Source organism: Nicrophorus vespilloides, unplaced genomic scaffold, assembly GCF_001412225.1.
Source record: "Nicrophorus vespilloides isolate i.1.1-1 unplaced genomic scaffold, Nicve_v1.0, whole genome shotgun sequence".
In the NCBI taxonomy this organism is placed as follows: Eukaryota; Metazoa; Arthropoda; class Insecta; order Coleoptera; family Silphidae; genus Nicrophorus; species Nicrophorus vespilloides.
Window position 1 is genome coordinate 32,856 of NW_017097782.1, and position 17,011 is coordinate 49,866.

General features: G+C 30.8%; 1 protein-coding gene across 3 annotated transcripts; it reads right to left on the reverse strand.

The window, feature by feature from the left end:
- Positions 1-7,001: 7,001 nt before the first annotated feature.
- On the reverse strand, positions 7,002-10,943 carry LOC108560972 (actin-binding protein anillin-like). Of its 3 annotated transcripts, none has more exons than XR_001890999.1 (5): positions 9,502-10,943; positions 9,169-9,451; positions 8,747-9,114; positions 7,285-7,937; positions 7,002-7,216 (listed from the first exon to the last, which is right to left on the reverse strand). XR_001890999.1 is itself a non-coding variant. In XM_017918713.1 (4 exons), the coding sequence occupies exons 1-4, from the start codon at positions 9,940-9,942 to the stop codon at positions 7,413-7,415; spliced, it is 1,617 nt and encodes a 538-aa protein (XP_017774202.1). In that variant the 5' UTR covers positions 9,943-10,943; the 3' UTR covers positions 7,002-7,412. The 3 variants fall into 3 exon arrangements, 1 of the variants encoding a protein (XP_017774202.1); XR_001890998.1 differs by having other exon boundaries at positions 7,273-7,937; XM_017918713.1 differs by having other exon boundaries at positions 7,002-7,937.
- Positions 10,944-17,011: the final 6,068 nt, after the last annotated feature.

Consider the following 17,011-nt stretch of genomic DNA (forward strand, 5'->3'; position numbering starts at 1 on the left):
GTTAAAGAGTGCTAGGTAAAAGAGACCTAGTAGAACTAAACCGGATAGGTTTTATAGCCTCGGTTTCTTCGAATTTCAATAGAAGAATATGGTTTTTATTCGATTTGGATTGATTAAAACAACAAAGTTGGACGTCGCAGGTGCAAAGAGACCATTAATATTCCAAGTCGCCATAAATTTTCGCTTGGCCAGCTATAAATCTTCGGTCTGTAATTATCGCCGTAATCGATTTCTTAACGAAAACTCGAATTTCAGACGAATAAAAAGCAGTTTTTAATAATCGTATTAATAATTATCATGATGATGATTATGATGAAGCTGGAGACCGGCTTCGTTTTTGGTTTGGTGAGATTCAGGTCGTTGCAGGGACTGCCGATGAAAGTGAGTATTAGTATATTCATTTAAAAGTTTTCCTTCTCAACAGCTCTTCAACAATTTGTATTGTTTGTGTTTCTGTAATAAATGATCTCTCTTCAATTGGAGCGACATCATTGAGAAGTGTTAGAATATTTACTTTAATATTTCAAAAGCTAAAATAGTAATGTTAAAATTACTTGAATTATTTAATAATAATAATGCTATTTTATTAATCAATAATAAAACTTAAGCATTATACAAAACAGATTTTTTTCGAATATATAAGCAAATGCGATTACAGCTCCATCTAGTGTCAGAGAAAGGAAACATATTTACAATTTTCATCTTAGAAAACAAAAATAAAACTTACAATATACAATAATTTAGTAAATTTCTAGAACAAATATAAAGTTTCTATTATATGTAAAATAATCATGTGTTAGTAATAAATACAATGAATTATTAATTATTTAATCTGGATTATTGATGTGTGATGATTAAATTGTATGGCCAATTTGTTTTTTATTGAGATCGACTTTTCTACCAGTAAAATTATTAATATTTCACGCAATTACTTAAGTTCTTTAAAAATAGGTATCAAGTAATAAATAGATATAAACTTGTGGGCTTACAAATCGATGAAAGTACGGACAACAGCTACAAAGCTCAACTTTTTAGGAATGATGTTAAAAGTATAAGCCAATTTTTCTTTTGTTGTGAATTGAAGGAGAGAACAATAAGAGATGTATTTAACCTTGTAAACGTCAACTGAGAGGGATGCAATGAGAATCGTGTGTTAGTACTTGCTTTCTCGAAAGAAAAAGTACTAGCACGATTTATTTGTTTTCGAACTGAAATGAAAGATACAAAAACTTCTGAATTTAAATTTATAAAAAGAGATAAATGGTGGTAACATTTCTCAACGATCTATTTTAAAAGTTGAACGTTTTAAATTTGAACATATGTTGACAATTAAAGGAAAACTCAACAGTTTCCTAATAAATTTTAAATTTTGTCAGAAGTACGGAAGATAGTAACTTCTCTGTATCATTTTCTAAGTATTTGTCATCATTTGGTTATCAAATTAGTACGAGTGGGTCATCAATCCTTTTGTAAAATACGACAGTACTACGACAATGGTAGGTGATTGACGAAAGAAGGAAATTTAATTGATTTTAAAAACGATGTGCCGCGAAATTAATTCTTTAGGAATTACTTTAGGAAATAGCAATGCAGTGTTATAAAGAATATAAAGATTTTACAAATTCTTACAAGTATGTGGCGCCTAAATAACAATCTATGGCGCATGTACCAAGTATGCTTCACAGAATACAAAATGAGGTAATAGATTTATTTATTATCTTCATGCTTTTAGTGCTTTGCAAATACCAGCTTTATTAACAGAATCATTGTAACATTGAAACCAAATTCTTTTGTAATATTAGCAAATTGAGAAGTCGTATTCGATTTAAATTAATTAATTAGATTTCCAATTGTAGTCATTCACTATTAGTTAATACTTGGTTGAATAAGTTAAATCGATAATAATCCAACATATATTTGGTTTTATTATGCATAGTCTTCAACCTAATAGTAAAACTAGCAATATCTCGAATAGTGCAGCTTCGATCACTATAGTGAATAAATAGAAAATTTCATAATAAACTAAACTAAAATTCGGATTAAAAAGTAAAACTGAAAGCAATACTAATTAATACAATGTTATTAATATGCAGGGGCATATATATAAATTATTATTATTAATAGTATTAAACGATTTTTTTAAAATAATGTGAAATATCGTCATCCGAGGTGAGTGAATTATTTATAAAAAGGTACTTGAAATAATTAACACCTAAGAACGATTTAATATTTATGTTATCGATGAACTGGTTGGTACGGCTTTTACCAACCAGAGGTGCTTCCGCGATGCTCAACCCTCACGGCACAGGTGTCTTACGTAATTGCATCGGCGTATTTTTCGGTGAAATGCGCTGCGCGGAGAGATGATAAATTCCTTTTCTTTTTCTCCTTCTTTTTCCTTTTTCCCCTCTGGCACTCTGATCTCTTGCGTGTTAGGTATATCGTGCTGCCGCTGCTGTTGCTGCAGCCGCCGTCGCTGTTCTCTCTCAAGACGCGAAAGACTTTCAGCAATTAGCAAGTAGACTTAATTAATTTGTCTAGTGTCGTAATTCAATAAGAGCGGCAAGTTGCTGGCTTCATTAAACGGAATTTATGCGCCGAACGCGATAGAATAATAATAATGGTTGGGGAAAAAGAGAACAAAATGAAGAAATTTTCCGCGCCGCGTTTCAATTTCACCCGAGATCGGTTTCTAAACGCTCGGAGATCTCTTTCGGCTCTGGCGCCGCGGCGGCGGCACGACCGAACGCATTCTACACCTTGAATGTGTCTTTATCATTACTTCTTTACCACAACGTTTGATACTTTTTTTATTATTATTTGAAAGTGTCTCGATTATCACCATATTTAGTGTCCCATAAAAATAATATATATAGTAGACAGAGATTGATTGAAAACTCGAGGACTAAATACAACTGCTTAACCGTCGACGAATTGGGAATCGATAGAACAAGTATTATATAAATCTTAAAGCAGTTTTTAAGATTAATAGATTTTGCTCCGTATGTACAGCAGAGCCGTAACAAGTCTTCAAGAACTCGAACATTAATTCAATAAAGAAGATGAATAAAATATTATTATTTTATTACAAAAAAATAACATAGCTATTTTGTTATGGTTAGTGCTGTTAACCACTAGAATTTAAAGTATTTTTTAGGGTTTAAAAATAAAATGAGCATAATTGATCCAGTAAAATTGCAGCAAGACGAGTTTGAAAGATTTCTAGATGATATGTATTATATTCCTAGTGGTTAGTATAGGTAACCATATCCTGCAGGATAAATGTTATTTTTTTTGTTTAAAATTTGAATAATCTTCCTTTATTAGTAATAATAAACATAACAACAAAACGGTGTTTACAAATAAAAAAAAATATTCTGTCCTCAAAGAGTTAATATAGAAATGTATCATATACTATTTTGAACTTTTACCTATATACGTTGGAAAATGTATACCTTTACCGGCAATAATAATGTAGATATATAAGTATGTACATTTACAGATTTTTCACTTTTAGCGTAACAGATATATTATCTATATTTGATAAGATTAATTTATACTATGCACGAAAATACTTACCCTAATACATTTTGTCATGAAATATAACCTTATTAGCTTTGCATTTGTATTGCGAAATACATTACAATTTACAATTTAAAATATTCTTTATTGATTTTATATGAATATATATTTTAAATGTTGTGGAGACCGGTATGGGCTTTGGCCTCTTTCAGCCTTCAGATATACAGTTTTTACATAAATTACAACAATGATAGGTGATGCGCATGGAGAATGGTAGTATAACATATATACAAGAAATGAATGACTGTGGGTGACAAGAAAGTGACAGATGGAAAACATAAGATACAAAATGTGTTGCAAATGAAATAAAAATACTTTAAGCTGACAAAATACATATTGATTCAATCACTAAATATTAAACAATGAATGTCTGCAAGATAATAAAAATTAAGCAACTTGTGTTGCAGATGTTAATTAAATAGATGAATTTCCCAACATTAGACTAATTGAGTTCCACTCTAGTCGAACGATTTATTGAAAACTACATATATTCAAGCAATAAACACAACTAAGAAAAAATCCTCCAAATATGTTGATACATTACTTGTATAGTAGATGTAAATAATTAAATTTCCCAAAATTGTTTCACAAAGTCTGAGTAAATAAGAAGTAACTTAAAAAAATATTTGCAAAGATTTTCTACGAAAATTGTACAATGTATGAGCAATTATTTCAAAACATTTGTATTCATGTAATAAAATAAAGCGTACTTAATATTTACCTGAATTAAAATAATCTTGAAAGAAAATATTTTTAAACTGGCATTGAATACTATATAGATAAATATATAATTTATAAGTAATATAAATTTCAAATCAAAAACTTAAATTATGTTATGAATCATCAGTTATCATTTCAATTAGTTCTAATTTTGCATCCAGACATAAATACATATCAGACGTTATAACAACTAATGGTTGTCATGTTAAACTGCAATTCCACAGTCCGCATTGACATGTTTCTTCAAATCATGTGATATTATTTAAAAACTCTCTCAAGAATAAATTATATAATTTAATGCATAAAAATATAAATTTATGCTTAGCTTATTTTGAATTATGTTCTTGGCTGGAAACATAACTTTGCCAGGTGCCTTATTTTAATAATTCGTTTTGACCTTAATTTGATAACTTTTACGGTTAATTTCGTTTTCAATAACAACGAGTCATTGCGTCAATCAAATAAATTGGTATCACTTAATTTGTGCATGCTTCATAATGCCCACTGAATACCTAATATTACATTCGTTTAATACCCATATGCAAAATATGAATCATATTACCTCTCATATTTCTAAATCAACAAACAACTCAACTACACTCTTATCTTCGCCTAGAAAATTAAGTGAGAATAATCACTATTTACTTTAAGATTGAATTGCTCACTCTACTGTTTTGATCTGCGTTCGTGGAAAAGCGATTAGTCGTGTTATTATTTGACGAACGTATACACCGTCCAATTTCCGACGTGCCACTTGTTCACATACAGTTTTGTTTTCTTAAGTTGGACATGTTTCGTAATATAATTAACCGCAACTTAATCTCTCTCACTCACTTACTCTCCGTGTCGCAACCAAACACAGCCTCTTTCCAGTTAATTTTAGTGATGAGCATTTTCCCTTTTAGAAAAGGACCTTGGCACACAAACAAATAAACACACAATTTATACTAAACAAAGTAGTATACAGCAATACCTCGCATAGTGCATAAAGTCAAGTCCCTTTTTAAAGTTCACGATCAACTTAGTATGAAACTATGTGAGGTCTTGTACTACTTTTAGCCATCTAATTAGTAGTTTTTGTAAGTTATCAAATATAATAATTGATTGCATACATGCAAACATATTTTTATTTATTTTCTATCTACCCCAGTCATTCCGACCTATTTAAAAATATTTACTTAACTTTGTATAAAGACAATTAAATTGATTAAATATTTATTTTTGATGTTTTGGAAAATCAAAAAAATTAACTACATTAAATTGCTTTCTTGTTTTCGCTATTTTTTTTCTCAGTTTCTAGTAATTTTATTAATGATGAAGTGATAAAATTAAGTGCAACTTATACACATGACGTATATACGTGAGAATGTCTTATACTTGGGGAAATACTATAATTGAATTTTTTAAGACTTATTTCAAATATTTAAGATTCATCTTTCTTGATTTCCATTATTACATAATATTTTATGATTTAGCCTTTTTTACATTTATTTAATTTTGTATATATTTTTATTCTCCAAATTAGCTTAATAAGATTACATTGTTAAAATGAATTGCATCATAGCATTGAATTTCTCTCTGCTTTACGGTTTTCCCGATAATATGCAAATTATGTTTGCCTAAATTTCTCATAATACATTCTGATATGTATGTAAGTAAGTAAAGTTTTTAATTTAATAATCACCAATCTTCATTACAATTTCTAATAATTAAAAAAATAAAATTTTCTTTTTTTATCGTTCAACTATTATTTCAACGCTTACAACATTTTTTTGTATTTACTCTAGATTTGTTGAGGATATTATATCGTAAAGATACTTACTTTTTAAATGTTATGCTAATATACAAATGATAAAATTTGGTTTAAATGGTATGTGAATATCTGCTCAGTATGTGTATGTGTGAATATCTGTTCAGAAGCCAATGCAATTTTTAACCGCCAGGCTGAGCTGAAAACAAATTATTCGTGTATAAGACAATCATCAAACCGATTTGGACGGTATTCAACTATGGGAATATGCGTACAACTCCAGAAATTTCAGTCAAAGACATTGAAGCAATTGACCAGTTCTCCCTGGTTCACCACCAGTCCACTGGTATCGGCTTTGTTAAAGAAGACATTGAAAAATCAAGCACCAAATATCGTCATCGACTGGAGGATCATCCGAATCAACTTATTATAGAGATGAGGAATACAGATGGTAATCTACGTAGACTGAAACAATTCCAACCGCAGGATCTTCCTACTCGTTTCTGATGTATTGTGATGTACTTTGATTATTATGTTTTTATATTTTATCAGTGTAGTTTGGTCATTGGCTCAATCTGCAATATTGTTTATTTCCTTTATTTTTAGTCAGAATTAAAACTTATTGCTATTTTCTTTGTATTTTAATAGTGGATAATTAATTATTAAAAATAATAATAACTCTTCGCTACATCTGTAGATCTGAGGAATTAAAGTTAATGTATAACAATTTCCGGACTGCTCGTCATTTTTTATATTTTTCTAACATATAATTATATTATAAATATAAATTTGAGTTAGTAATTTGATATATTAAAAATTATAATTAAAAAATAACTAATAGAAAATCATATTACTATATTATATATTTTAAATTAATAATATAATTGAAGTAGCAAAAATTGTTGAATAAAAATGTAACAACGATTAAATATTAATAGAAAATAATAATTGTACGAAGTTTTGTTTTCATGTTATGTGCATTTCGTGGAGTCGGTTAATGGTCAAGTAGCGAATTAGATGTGTCGGAGTTCGTGAAATGTGTGTGTATAGGTCAAGAATTGGATTTGTAAACATCTCTAGTGTTGGCCCGAGGTTAAGAAACTCGGATAGCTGCTGCACATCCACGCACGGCCGACGATCAATAAAACACACATCCCATCGCATCTAAAAAGCAAAAGTTTATTTATATAAAATATAAATATGCCGACCAGTAACCGCACCGCACTCCTTACAATAATATTTCAATAAATCAATTACAGTTATTTCGAGAGTTTGCTGAGCATCAACATCAAATCAAACATCGATTTATATAACTTGAGAAGCAAAGCGATCCAGGCTGGAAATGCACTTTCCGAGCTGGTTATGCGATCCATAGTCTCAGTGCTTCAATGGCCGAGTTCAATTTCCTTTCGAGGCGTTGCATCTTCTGCACGCTCTCGGATGCTAAGAACTGGTGATCGGCATCGACGAATTCTATGAGGAGAGTCCTCGGCCTCGAGCACAGGTTCCTGCTCACCTGGGTCACCGCACCCTTGGCCCGCATAAGGTCTAGAACCTCGACGGGCGTCTCCTCCTCCGGGTAATTAAAATAAACCATATTTTGGCCCTCCAAAATGCACCACAATCTGTTCCAAATTATGTATCCGCCGTTGCGTTTACCCACATCCACGAATTCTCCGAACTTTTCGTTAATTTGAACGCTGCTCTCCACCGTCAATTCCGCTTTCCCATTTAAAATTCCATCCAATTTGTAGGTTTTATCGTGAATATTATTTACATTCAACACCAACTTTCCGAACAAACTGAAACTGGACTTGCAGCACTCGTTCAACGATTTCAACGCCTTTTCCTTTTTCTTCCTCGGCAGTGTGAAAGATTTACAACTCTGAAAATATATGCTATTATTAATTAAGTACCTTTCCTTATTTCGTTTCACTTTTATGTTTAAAGACCAAACAATGTAACTATCATAATTTAATTTGTTTTGTCCTGTCATAATAAACACTTGTGGCTTTAATTTAGTCAACTTTACGATCCATAAATAATAAAATCGGCTCGTCCCAGTCATAAAATTATAACGAAACCACCTAATTTAAATATATTGATTTGACTTTTATATCCATTTCCTAAGCACGCCTTCACATATTTTCTCTTTACACATCCATGCTATTAATACATATTAATTGCAGTAAGTAGTAACATGTTATTATTAGAATGTTTACACAGAATTGGCCATCGACCCTATCGATTGTGCGAATGTACGTGATACACAAATGGAACAAAAATTAAATGAATTAAAATGTTTTTGAGAAAGTTTCTAGAATCGAAATTGTCTGAAGTAGATTAAGTAAATTTTGTGGCATTTAATTGGTTGAAGGAATAACATCTAGTTTATTCGTTCAATAAATTAAGATATTAAAGATCACAATTCACTTTCTATAAGATCCATGAGATGACGATAAAACCTATATAGAGTAAGCATTCACTCTACGTATATTATTTTAATATACATGATTATCTACCGCCCTCTGATTTAAATAACGTACAACCTATGGGTCGCGTTAAATTTTTAATGGATCATAAAATGACAGCTGTCACATGGTGTCATAGCGAGGAACTGGTGAAAAACTGTTAGCAGTACAACTACAAACAAATATGTTGCTGTAGAGCAGAAGAGTTAACAAATTAATTTACCTTGTTGATATGGAACTTAGAATTGTGACTGTATATTTTCGATTTATTTCGAATTTTGATTTGGTAAACGGCAACGACGATTTCAAAGTCCGGACTCAGACCTTCAAACTGGAAATCCATTAGGAATACCAGTTCATTGTTAGAAGGCATCTGAGGATGAGTTCCAAAGACTTTAGAGCCCATATTAACAACGCACACAAACCAAATCTCATTATTCTTTTTCTTCTGCTTATCCAGATCGACGTTTATGATTACAGGTAATTGCAGTTTCTTAAAATAAATGGATCCCGGATTTTTCGTCTCGGGTTCATTCGTATTCTGCTTTTCGATTTTGGCTATTTCCTGTAAAATGGCTTCGCGCTTCACGCCTACGAAAGTATTATTATATTAAATTATTTACGATTAGGCAGCACTTAACTTACTGGCAAGGAGGAGAAATCTCTCCACTTCGACTTCTTCAAAACTGCCGTTAAACTCCTTCGTGTTTCTACAGAAAACGAGCGCTTTTGATGTTTGCTGAACGATTTGATTTTGTATATTCTTTTCTGATAGAAGAGAGCCTAATAAATCGGTGGTGGTCAGATGTCTGGTGGATTCGTAAATTACTTCGTTTTTGGATCTCTTGGTTAATGTGTTGCAAGTGGGATAGCAGTGGATGTCGCTGGTGTATTTCGAAAGAATATCGGATAAATCTCTTTCAGGAGTCTGGAAATTCCTTTTAACGAATGAACTTTAAATTTGTTTATCATTATTACCTCGTCTTCGTCATCAAGTAGTCGAATTACGTTCTGAAGATGGTTGAAATCGAATTCTTCGTTAAAGTTGCCCAGGTTGCTGATTTCGAAAGAATCCAGTGATAACTTCTCATCGATCCAAGACATTTTCACTTCATTTTCGACTTCGCATGGTTTTAGGGTATTCTTATCCTCAACGTAAAAACTTTCTTCGTTTGTAGATGCACTTTCAGATGCTGATATTGAACCGATGTTGAGATTGGAAACAAAACTCTCTTCATCAGATTCTTCCACTATATCTTCCATTCTGTAAGATTTTCGGTTCCTCCTTTTCAGCTTATACTCTTTGAAGAAGTCGCTGAAGCGATCAGCGATCAATTCCTCGATGATCTGTGGATCGGATTTTCGTTTTGAGAGCCGTTGAGAGCTCATGGGCAGTTTCTTCAGGTTGTCACTCGACATGTCGCGTCACGTAAACTGAATGGTGAAGTGCCGAAGAGTGTAGTCGTGTATTTTAACTATCGTTTGATCTAATCTGGATTTTTCACTAATTGAGAGATAAAATTCGCACTCGGCAAACAAGCAATTAGGTCAAAAGACCATGTGAAAAGTCAATGTTTTCGTTTTAGGGTAATTCTGGCCCTCGCGTATTTGAATAGGCAATCTATAATTAATCTCTTTTATATAAACGCATTGGTCATTAGCCCCGATGAGGTCTATTTTCGGCCAAACCGAAATTGAGTAAAAATTTGTGCATGTGGTTTTGGATGGCTGTGCACGATGTATGCGTGCGTATGCATGGGTGTGAGTGTATGTATACACGCACGGACTCTCCTCATCCAGCGCGTGTGGATGGATGGGTTGAGCCGATGCGAGATAGGGATATCACCGTTCGCCGATGTCGGTGCGAGATGGAGAGATGAATTGAAACAGTGGTGAATGGATGTAGAGTAAAGGCCGGATGTGTGTCTCTCCCATAAGGGACTTCCATATGTGTGTACATTTGTAACAATGTGTTGTATGCCCTCGTGGTCGTCGTCGCCACAGCAACCGCCACTCCCTAAATACTGTTACAAACTCACACACACACACAAGATCAAAGCTCCCAAAGAAATTTATTAACATATTGTTGCTGTTACACTACTCCAATCCTTATCCTCTCACGTTTTTTTTATTTTTTCTTTGTATTTCATTCCAAGCCACTCCATTACCACTAAACTGCACCTGATCCGTGTTGGGGCTGAAGAGATCGAGGAACAACTTCGGTAGCCATTTATATAACAATTACAACGCATTGTGTTTCTCGGAGACAAGACTTTAATGTTTTCCCGAGACTATTTTTACGCTCACGCAGAATCCGATTTATTGCGGTTTCTTGTTAAAAAATAAATTAATTTGCAACAAACGCCGCTTTATAATTTAGAACAATACTCAATCGTCTCTTTCCAAATAAACTAATTAAATATCAGTCATATATAAATTTGCATTACATTTGAATGACTATATTAATAATATATAATTAAGCTGAAAGATAGCGGCCAACGGCCTTTTATGGTGAGTGAATGAATATTGGCGAGTAGAATCTTAAATTAAACCAAATTAATTGTTAAATATAAACAAACATTCTGTAAGCAATGATATAGAAACTTAAGGAAATATTGTGAACATTAATATTGAATTTCAAAAAGTTAATAATCTGATTTTTTTTTTGTATTTCATAAAAATACTAAAATTTCAACTGAATGACTTTGTAAATGTAAATATATAAGCAATCATTACTATAATATTATACATCAGCACAAGTGCACTTCGTTATTTGACACTTTTATAATATAAAAATTTATAAATATATAAAAGTTGTCATAGACCCACATATAGTAAAACAAATTTCTGTGCAGGTGTTGAAAATATGTTTAATAATCAAATTGATTTTATTTGAATGGGGGATGATTAAGATTCCTTTCATTATTGCTTCCCTTATGGCAAGTATCGCCAGGAGCAGACCCTACTTTTTTTTTGGGGATGTTCGAGGGAAAACCGTTAATAGAAATTTATGGAGCGAGGATATTGCATGCACGGGGGCATTTCCTTCCCTTTTTGAAAGCAATACATATATCACCAGTATATGGAAAGGAGGAGGGTATATGTTTAATACCGAAAGTTTAGGGAGGCGCGCACCACAGAAATCATATGTTCCTCTAAGTCAGGGGGGCTTAAAGCGGAGTAATTTTATCCCAATACGTAGAAAACACTATATTTCTACCAAGAGTCATTAAACACAAGACTCTAATTCATTTAGAAGTCTAATATACTAGAGTGTTCTAAGTATAATTTGTTCAGTTTCTTAACTGTAATTTATCATTGTTAATACTAATTGAAAAGTTTGATAATTAAGTCTACTACAATTGCATTCAAATAATGTCTGCCTATATTCAAATATTTTATATATTGTTAACTTTAAAAGATAATAATACGTTTAATTATCAAAATTATGTATAAATAATGTTAAATAATTATAAAATTTAGTTTTCTTTTAACGATCCATATACTAACTAAACTTACTATTTCTCTGAACTAAAAGTATCTACTTATGATAAGTAGTTTTTTTTTCTAATAGATCATAATCGGTTCAGCGAATATACCGGACTGTTTGAAACCGGATGGACTATTAAAGTCCGCATGCGAAAAAAAGCTGAACTGATCAAAGCCGCACTATGCTTAGTATTACTTTAGATTTTTTAGAATCAATTATGTCATAAAAAAACCCTTCAAAGTAGAATCACAATATTTTTTTGTTATATAATCAAAGTATAATATGCGCAAAGTAACTGTAAATTTTCAAAATAAAAAGCCTACTAGTAAATCCTGAATCCCAAATTAGCGCCAATATAAAAATAATAAATAAAGAAAAAATTTTACATATTAGTTATGTAATTATATCATAAATCAGTCCTTGTCATTACGTTAATCAACTTTATAATTGATCTGGTTGATTTAAATTAGTACTACAGATATGCAATTTGCTTTAATTTGTCAATTTAAATATACATAATATCTGCATAATTAATATTTTGATAAACTGTTGAAAGCATATTTTAAAGTTCAAACTAATTGATTATAAAATGATTATCTTGGATGAATAATAGTATCCGATTTAAATTTTGCGCTATTTTATTTGTATAAAGTTGGCAGCTCTAAAAATGTGTTAATCTTGCAAGACAATATGGAACGCTACACGAAATAACAATGTTAAAACTCATTTTAAAATTCAGAAAAAAATTGTAAATCATAAGAATTTCAAATTCAGAAATTAATTAAAAAAAGGAATAAACTTAGTTATTCTGAAAAATGTAACACATAAACAGATTTACTCATTGCTCAAACTATTGAAAATTAATAAATTTAACGTCGTTTCTTAATAGCTGTTATTAAAATTGGGATATTACATTTAAATAAAATGAAATAAGAATAATGAAAAATGAATTAAGAATAGAACAATTAAATTATACACGTTTCTAGTTGGATATAAATAAATATTATAAGTCATTCTTTATTACTTTTTTGATTAAAATTTCTCATTTAATAATTCGTATTTTAATAAATACAACTATTTAATAAGATGTTTACACAACGAATTAAAATAGAAGGTTAAAATTGTGTCATGTACACCAAAAAATATAATACATATTTATGTTAATATCACTTTTGTCTAGATATTTTTTTATTAAAATTCTGTTGCGTAACTGAAAACTGCACGTCTCGCATTTCCTTAGTGCATAATAGCAAAGGTGGCCTTCGGGCCTCGTTTAAATAATTAAAGACTTAAGTCAGTTAGAGATACTTAGCGGCTTGCATACAAAGCGTCTTACAGTATTTGCACCAGTATTAATTGCAATGAGCTAATTAATGAAGCGCAATTAAGGGAGTTCTATTTGCCGAGAGCACAAACGTAATATTCGGTCAAATTCATTACTTGCGGAAAGGAAATGAAGCACTTTTTCTATTTACTTTACTCCAACATGAAAATATTTGCACAATGCCCAAGATATTTTCGCAATTATCAATGAACTTTGCAAAGAAAAATACTATTTAATCGTATCTTACTTGGAATCAATTTGTTAAACTTATCGCATCCGAACTTCGTGATAATTTACTCTCGTACATACCTGAAACAAAGAGAAAAGTACAAAGTTAATAATAAGAACTTAAATATTTAAATATAATATATTTTTTGAGTATAATTGATCAATTTTGCATCGACACTACGAACGGATGTAATTTGAGTGGGCTGTGTAATTCGTGCTTTTGCATATTTAGTCTAGACTCGGAACAGAAACTTGATTCTAAATTTACAGCTACCGTGGTTTCCAGGAAGAAACGCACCAAGGCCGAGGGAAATGCAAGTAATTGCACAAGACGAAAGTATTAACAAAATAAATAAATATGTATTCATGAAAAGAGGACGTTCCGGAAGATACCATTAACGTCCGCCCATGCAGTTTCATTTCTTTCTTTTTTTTTCAATCAATAATTATAATTCAATTTGGAAAGTGATTTATTTAAACCATTAACAAACAACAGATGTTTAAGTTTCACATGGTTCCCATAATTATACAAAATATGGATGTATTGGAATGCCATTTTTTATTTACAATTTATCGATAAGAAGACACTATGTAAATATAGTTAGAAGATATTATTGTTTTGCAAATGTTAATCTTAAGAGTGACTCATAATATTTCACATTATATACATATAATGTAGTTTTTAAATTTATCTGGTAAGAAGTATATTATTTCGGAATTTTCTACAAATTTGTTAATTTTACCATAGGGGTCAAAAGTTTGTTAAATATATATGGTAAAATGATGCTCTAAATTTGTAGAAAACAATCTGTTCCATACTTTCTATATTTGTTAAACAGAATAAGCTACTTCTTGTAATAATACACAAAACTAGATTAGAATATTACAATCTTTTCATTTGTCGTTGGTCATGTTAAAATAAAAGTAAGGTAAATGTTTTTTTTTAAACAAGGTTTCTTTTCATTAATAAAAAAAGAAGTTTAATTAACACTAATCAATAGTAATAATTCAAATAAATGACATGAACAATACATACAAAATTGATGAAAATAGAGCAATAGCATTAAAAAATTGATGAGCAATTTACATTGTAAGTTAGTTAAAAAAAACAATGAAAACGAAATAATAATTTCAATGATAAGTGAGTCTTTTGATAACATTAATCATATTGTAAACTGCTCTTTTAATAGTGTTATGCAAGTGCTCCACTTCACAAATAAGTTGTATACTGTTCTACTATATATTACATATTACAGTTTTACATTTTTAAAATGAGATTTTTCCACAATTACAGAATGGAATATTATAAACATCATGTGTTGATTTATTAATAAGATATACATTTAATGACATTAATTATGACACTAACTAAAATCATTACAAAAAATAAAGTAAGAGAAGCCGCTAAAATTTTAATTTCAATATTCAAACTGAATAGACTACAAATATCGTACATATTCAACATGTTCTTTACAGAACTGTAAACATCAAATTAACAATACTTGTTACCAACAGATCTTGAAGCAGGCTAGCTAACACGGTCTAGTGTACATATGTTCCATTTTTTTTTTGTAACAAGTACGCTGATGAGTGTTGACACGACGCTGTTGAAACAGTCGACCTCTATTTTCAAGATTGTCATAGTAGGGTTAGTGAAGAACTCTCATCGCGCACTGAACATACGGTTAATCAATAATTTACCGTACAATAACATTTTATTTGAAAGAACCAATGCAACTTTCATATAATTCTTATTGGACTTCCACAAAAATTATAGGTTTAGTGTTTTTTTTTAATATTTTATTTAATAAATAAATTTAATTTAGTAAATTTGTGTTATTTCCTTCGTTTTGTTTCCGTTCTTTAGGATTTGTCCCTAATAAGCAGCTGTCCCGAATAACCGGTGTCCCAATTAAGCGGAATCGACTGTAGATATATATGCGACACTTTTTAAGTAATAAAGTCTATCTCAAGAAGGAATATGTTGACCACCTCCACTGTATATTATTGTTAATATAAATATATTTAGATTATCATATATGTAATCATAAGTAAAGAAATAAATAATAAGACACATTTTTATTATCTACCATGCAAAATATGATATCTAAATAGCTTTTAATCAAGTATTTCTAAAATCTCAGAAGAAAAATAAATATAAACACACTATTATATTTATAAACAATCCATGTTATCTATATAGGAATAAGCTAATAAACACATATTTAACAAATTTATCAAAATATATCAAAATATTCCTTGCACTTTTACGAAGTCCTTTTATATCGAATTACTTTCCTGAGCGTAGTTTACGTCGCCCTTTGAAAGATATTGCATAGTGCCAACCATTCATTACAATTACGGCTGTTTAGATACGGTAGCTTCCGTTGAAGACCAACAATTTAGCACCAAGTCTTATAATATCTTCTTGTTAGACTGGTAATGGTAAACAACCGGAACAATGGTATATAATTATATTAAAAACTACATGACTAGATAATTGTAAACGTGCAAAATATTCCAATAACTTTTTCTTAATGTAGCGCCGGCATTGCTGTCATATACCAATGTCAATAGTGCTACCGAATGGGCAATCCTGACATTTGCGTAGGGCGGCAAATTAAAAAAAATAATAGAAAGTCATATCTTGCCCAGAGCAGCATACCTAACACAATGTCAGTTACGTATGAACATGACTTGTGTATAACGACTTCAATTGCTAACCTCTTATTTAATGCTTTTATTTTGGTAAACTGAATCCTCACTATAATTAGGTTTACCAACAATGTATTTAACCTGAAGACTATATATTTCATCGTCTCGACTTTTCTTCATGCAAAAATGATTCGAAATAATATTTCTTAGGATCATCGGCATTTATGAAATATGACATTAACGTCAGGAATACCAATCATTATTGTGTATTATGCAGTTCAGCTTATAGCATTCTGTAATATGTACATAGCAGTTGGTGCGCTTGTAAAAATTAAACTAAACAAAGCTACCGACAATTAATGATTTGTTTATTATATTTTTAACGTATTTAAGATTAGTTTCTTTTATTTATAATGGCTGTTTAAATTATGCCATCCTTTCGGTTTCGGCTTCTATTGATTTGATGATTTTGAGGGCTGTTTGGAGCTATTCAAGCGAAATATAAAAAAGGTTTTTCATGCGGTATGTACAATGGATTAAATCTGAATCAACCACTACACTCCAGAGTCAAATCGGTCGTCAGCTGAGTGTACAGCAATGGGTGAAAGTCGTATTTTGAGGCAAAAGATTAAACGTTTTACAAGAATGGTATCGAAATGTTAGAGAAGCGTTGAAATGAATGTATCACTCTTAAAAGTTGTTGTTTTAGTAGTCATCCTACGAACTTATTGAGTGAGGTATTACTATTAACATAAAGTTCGCTCTGCGTTAGACCAATGATTTGAATTGGG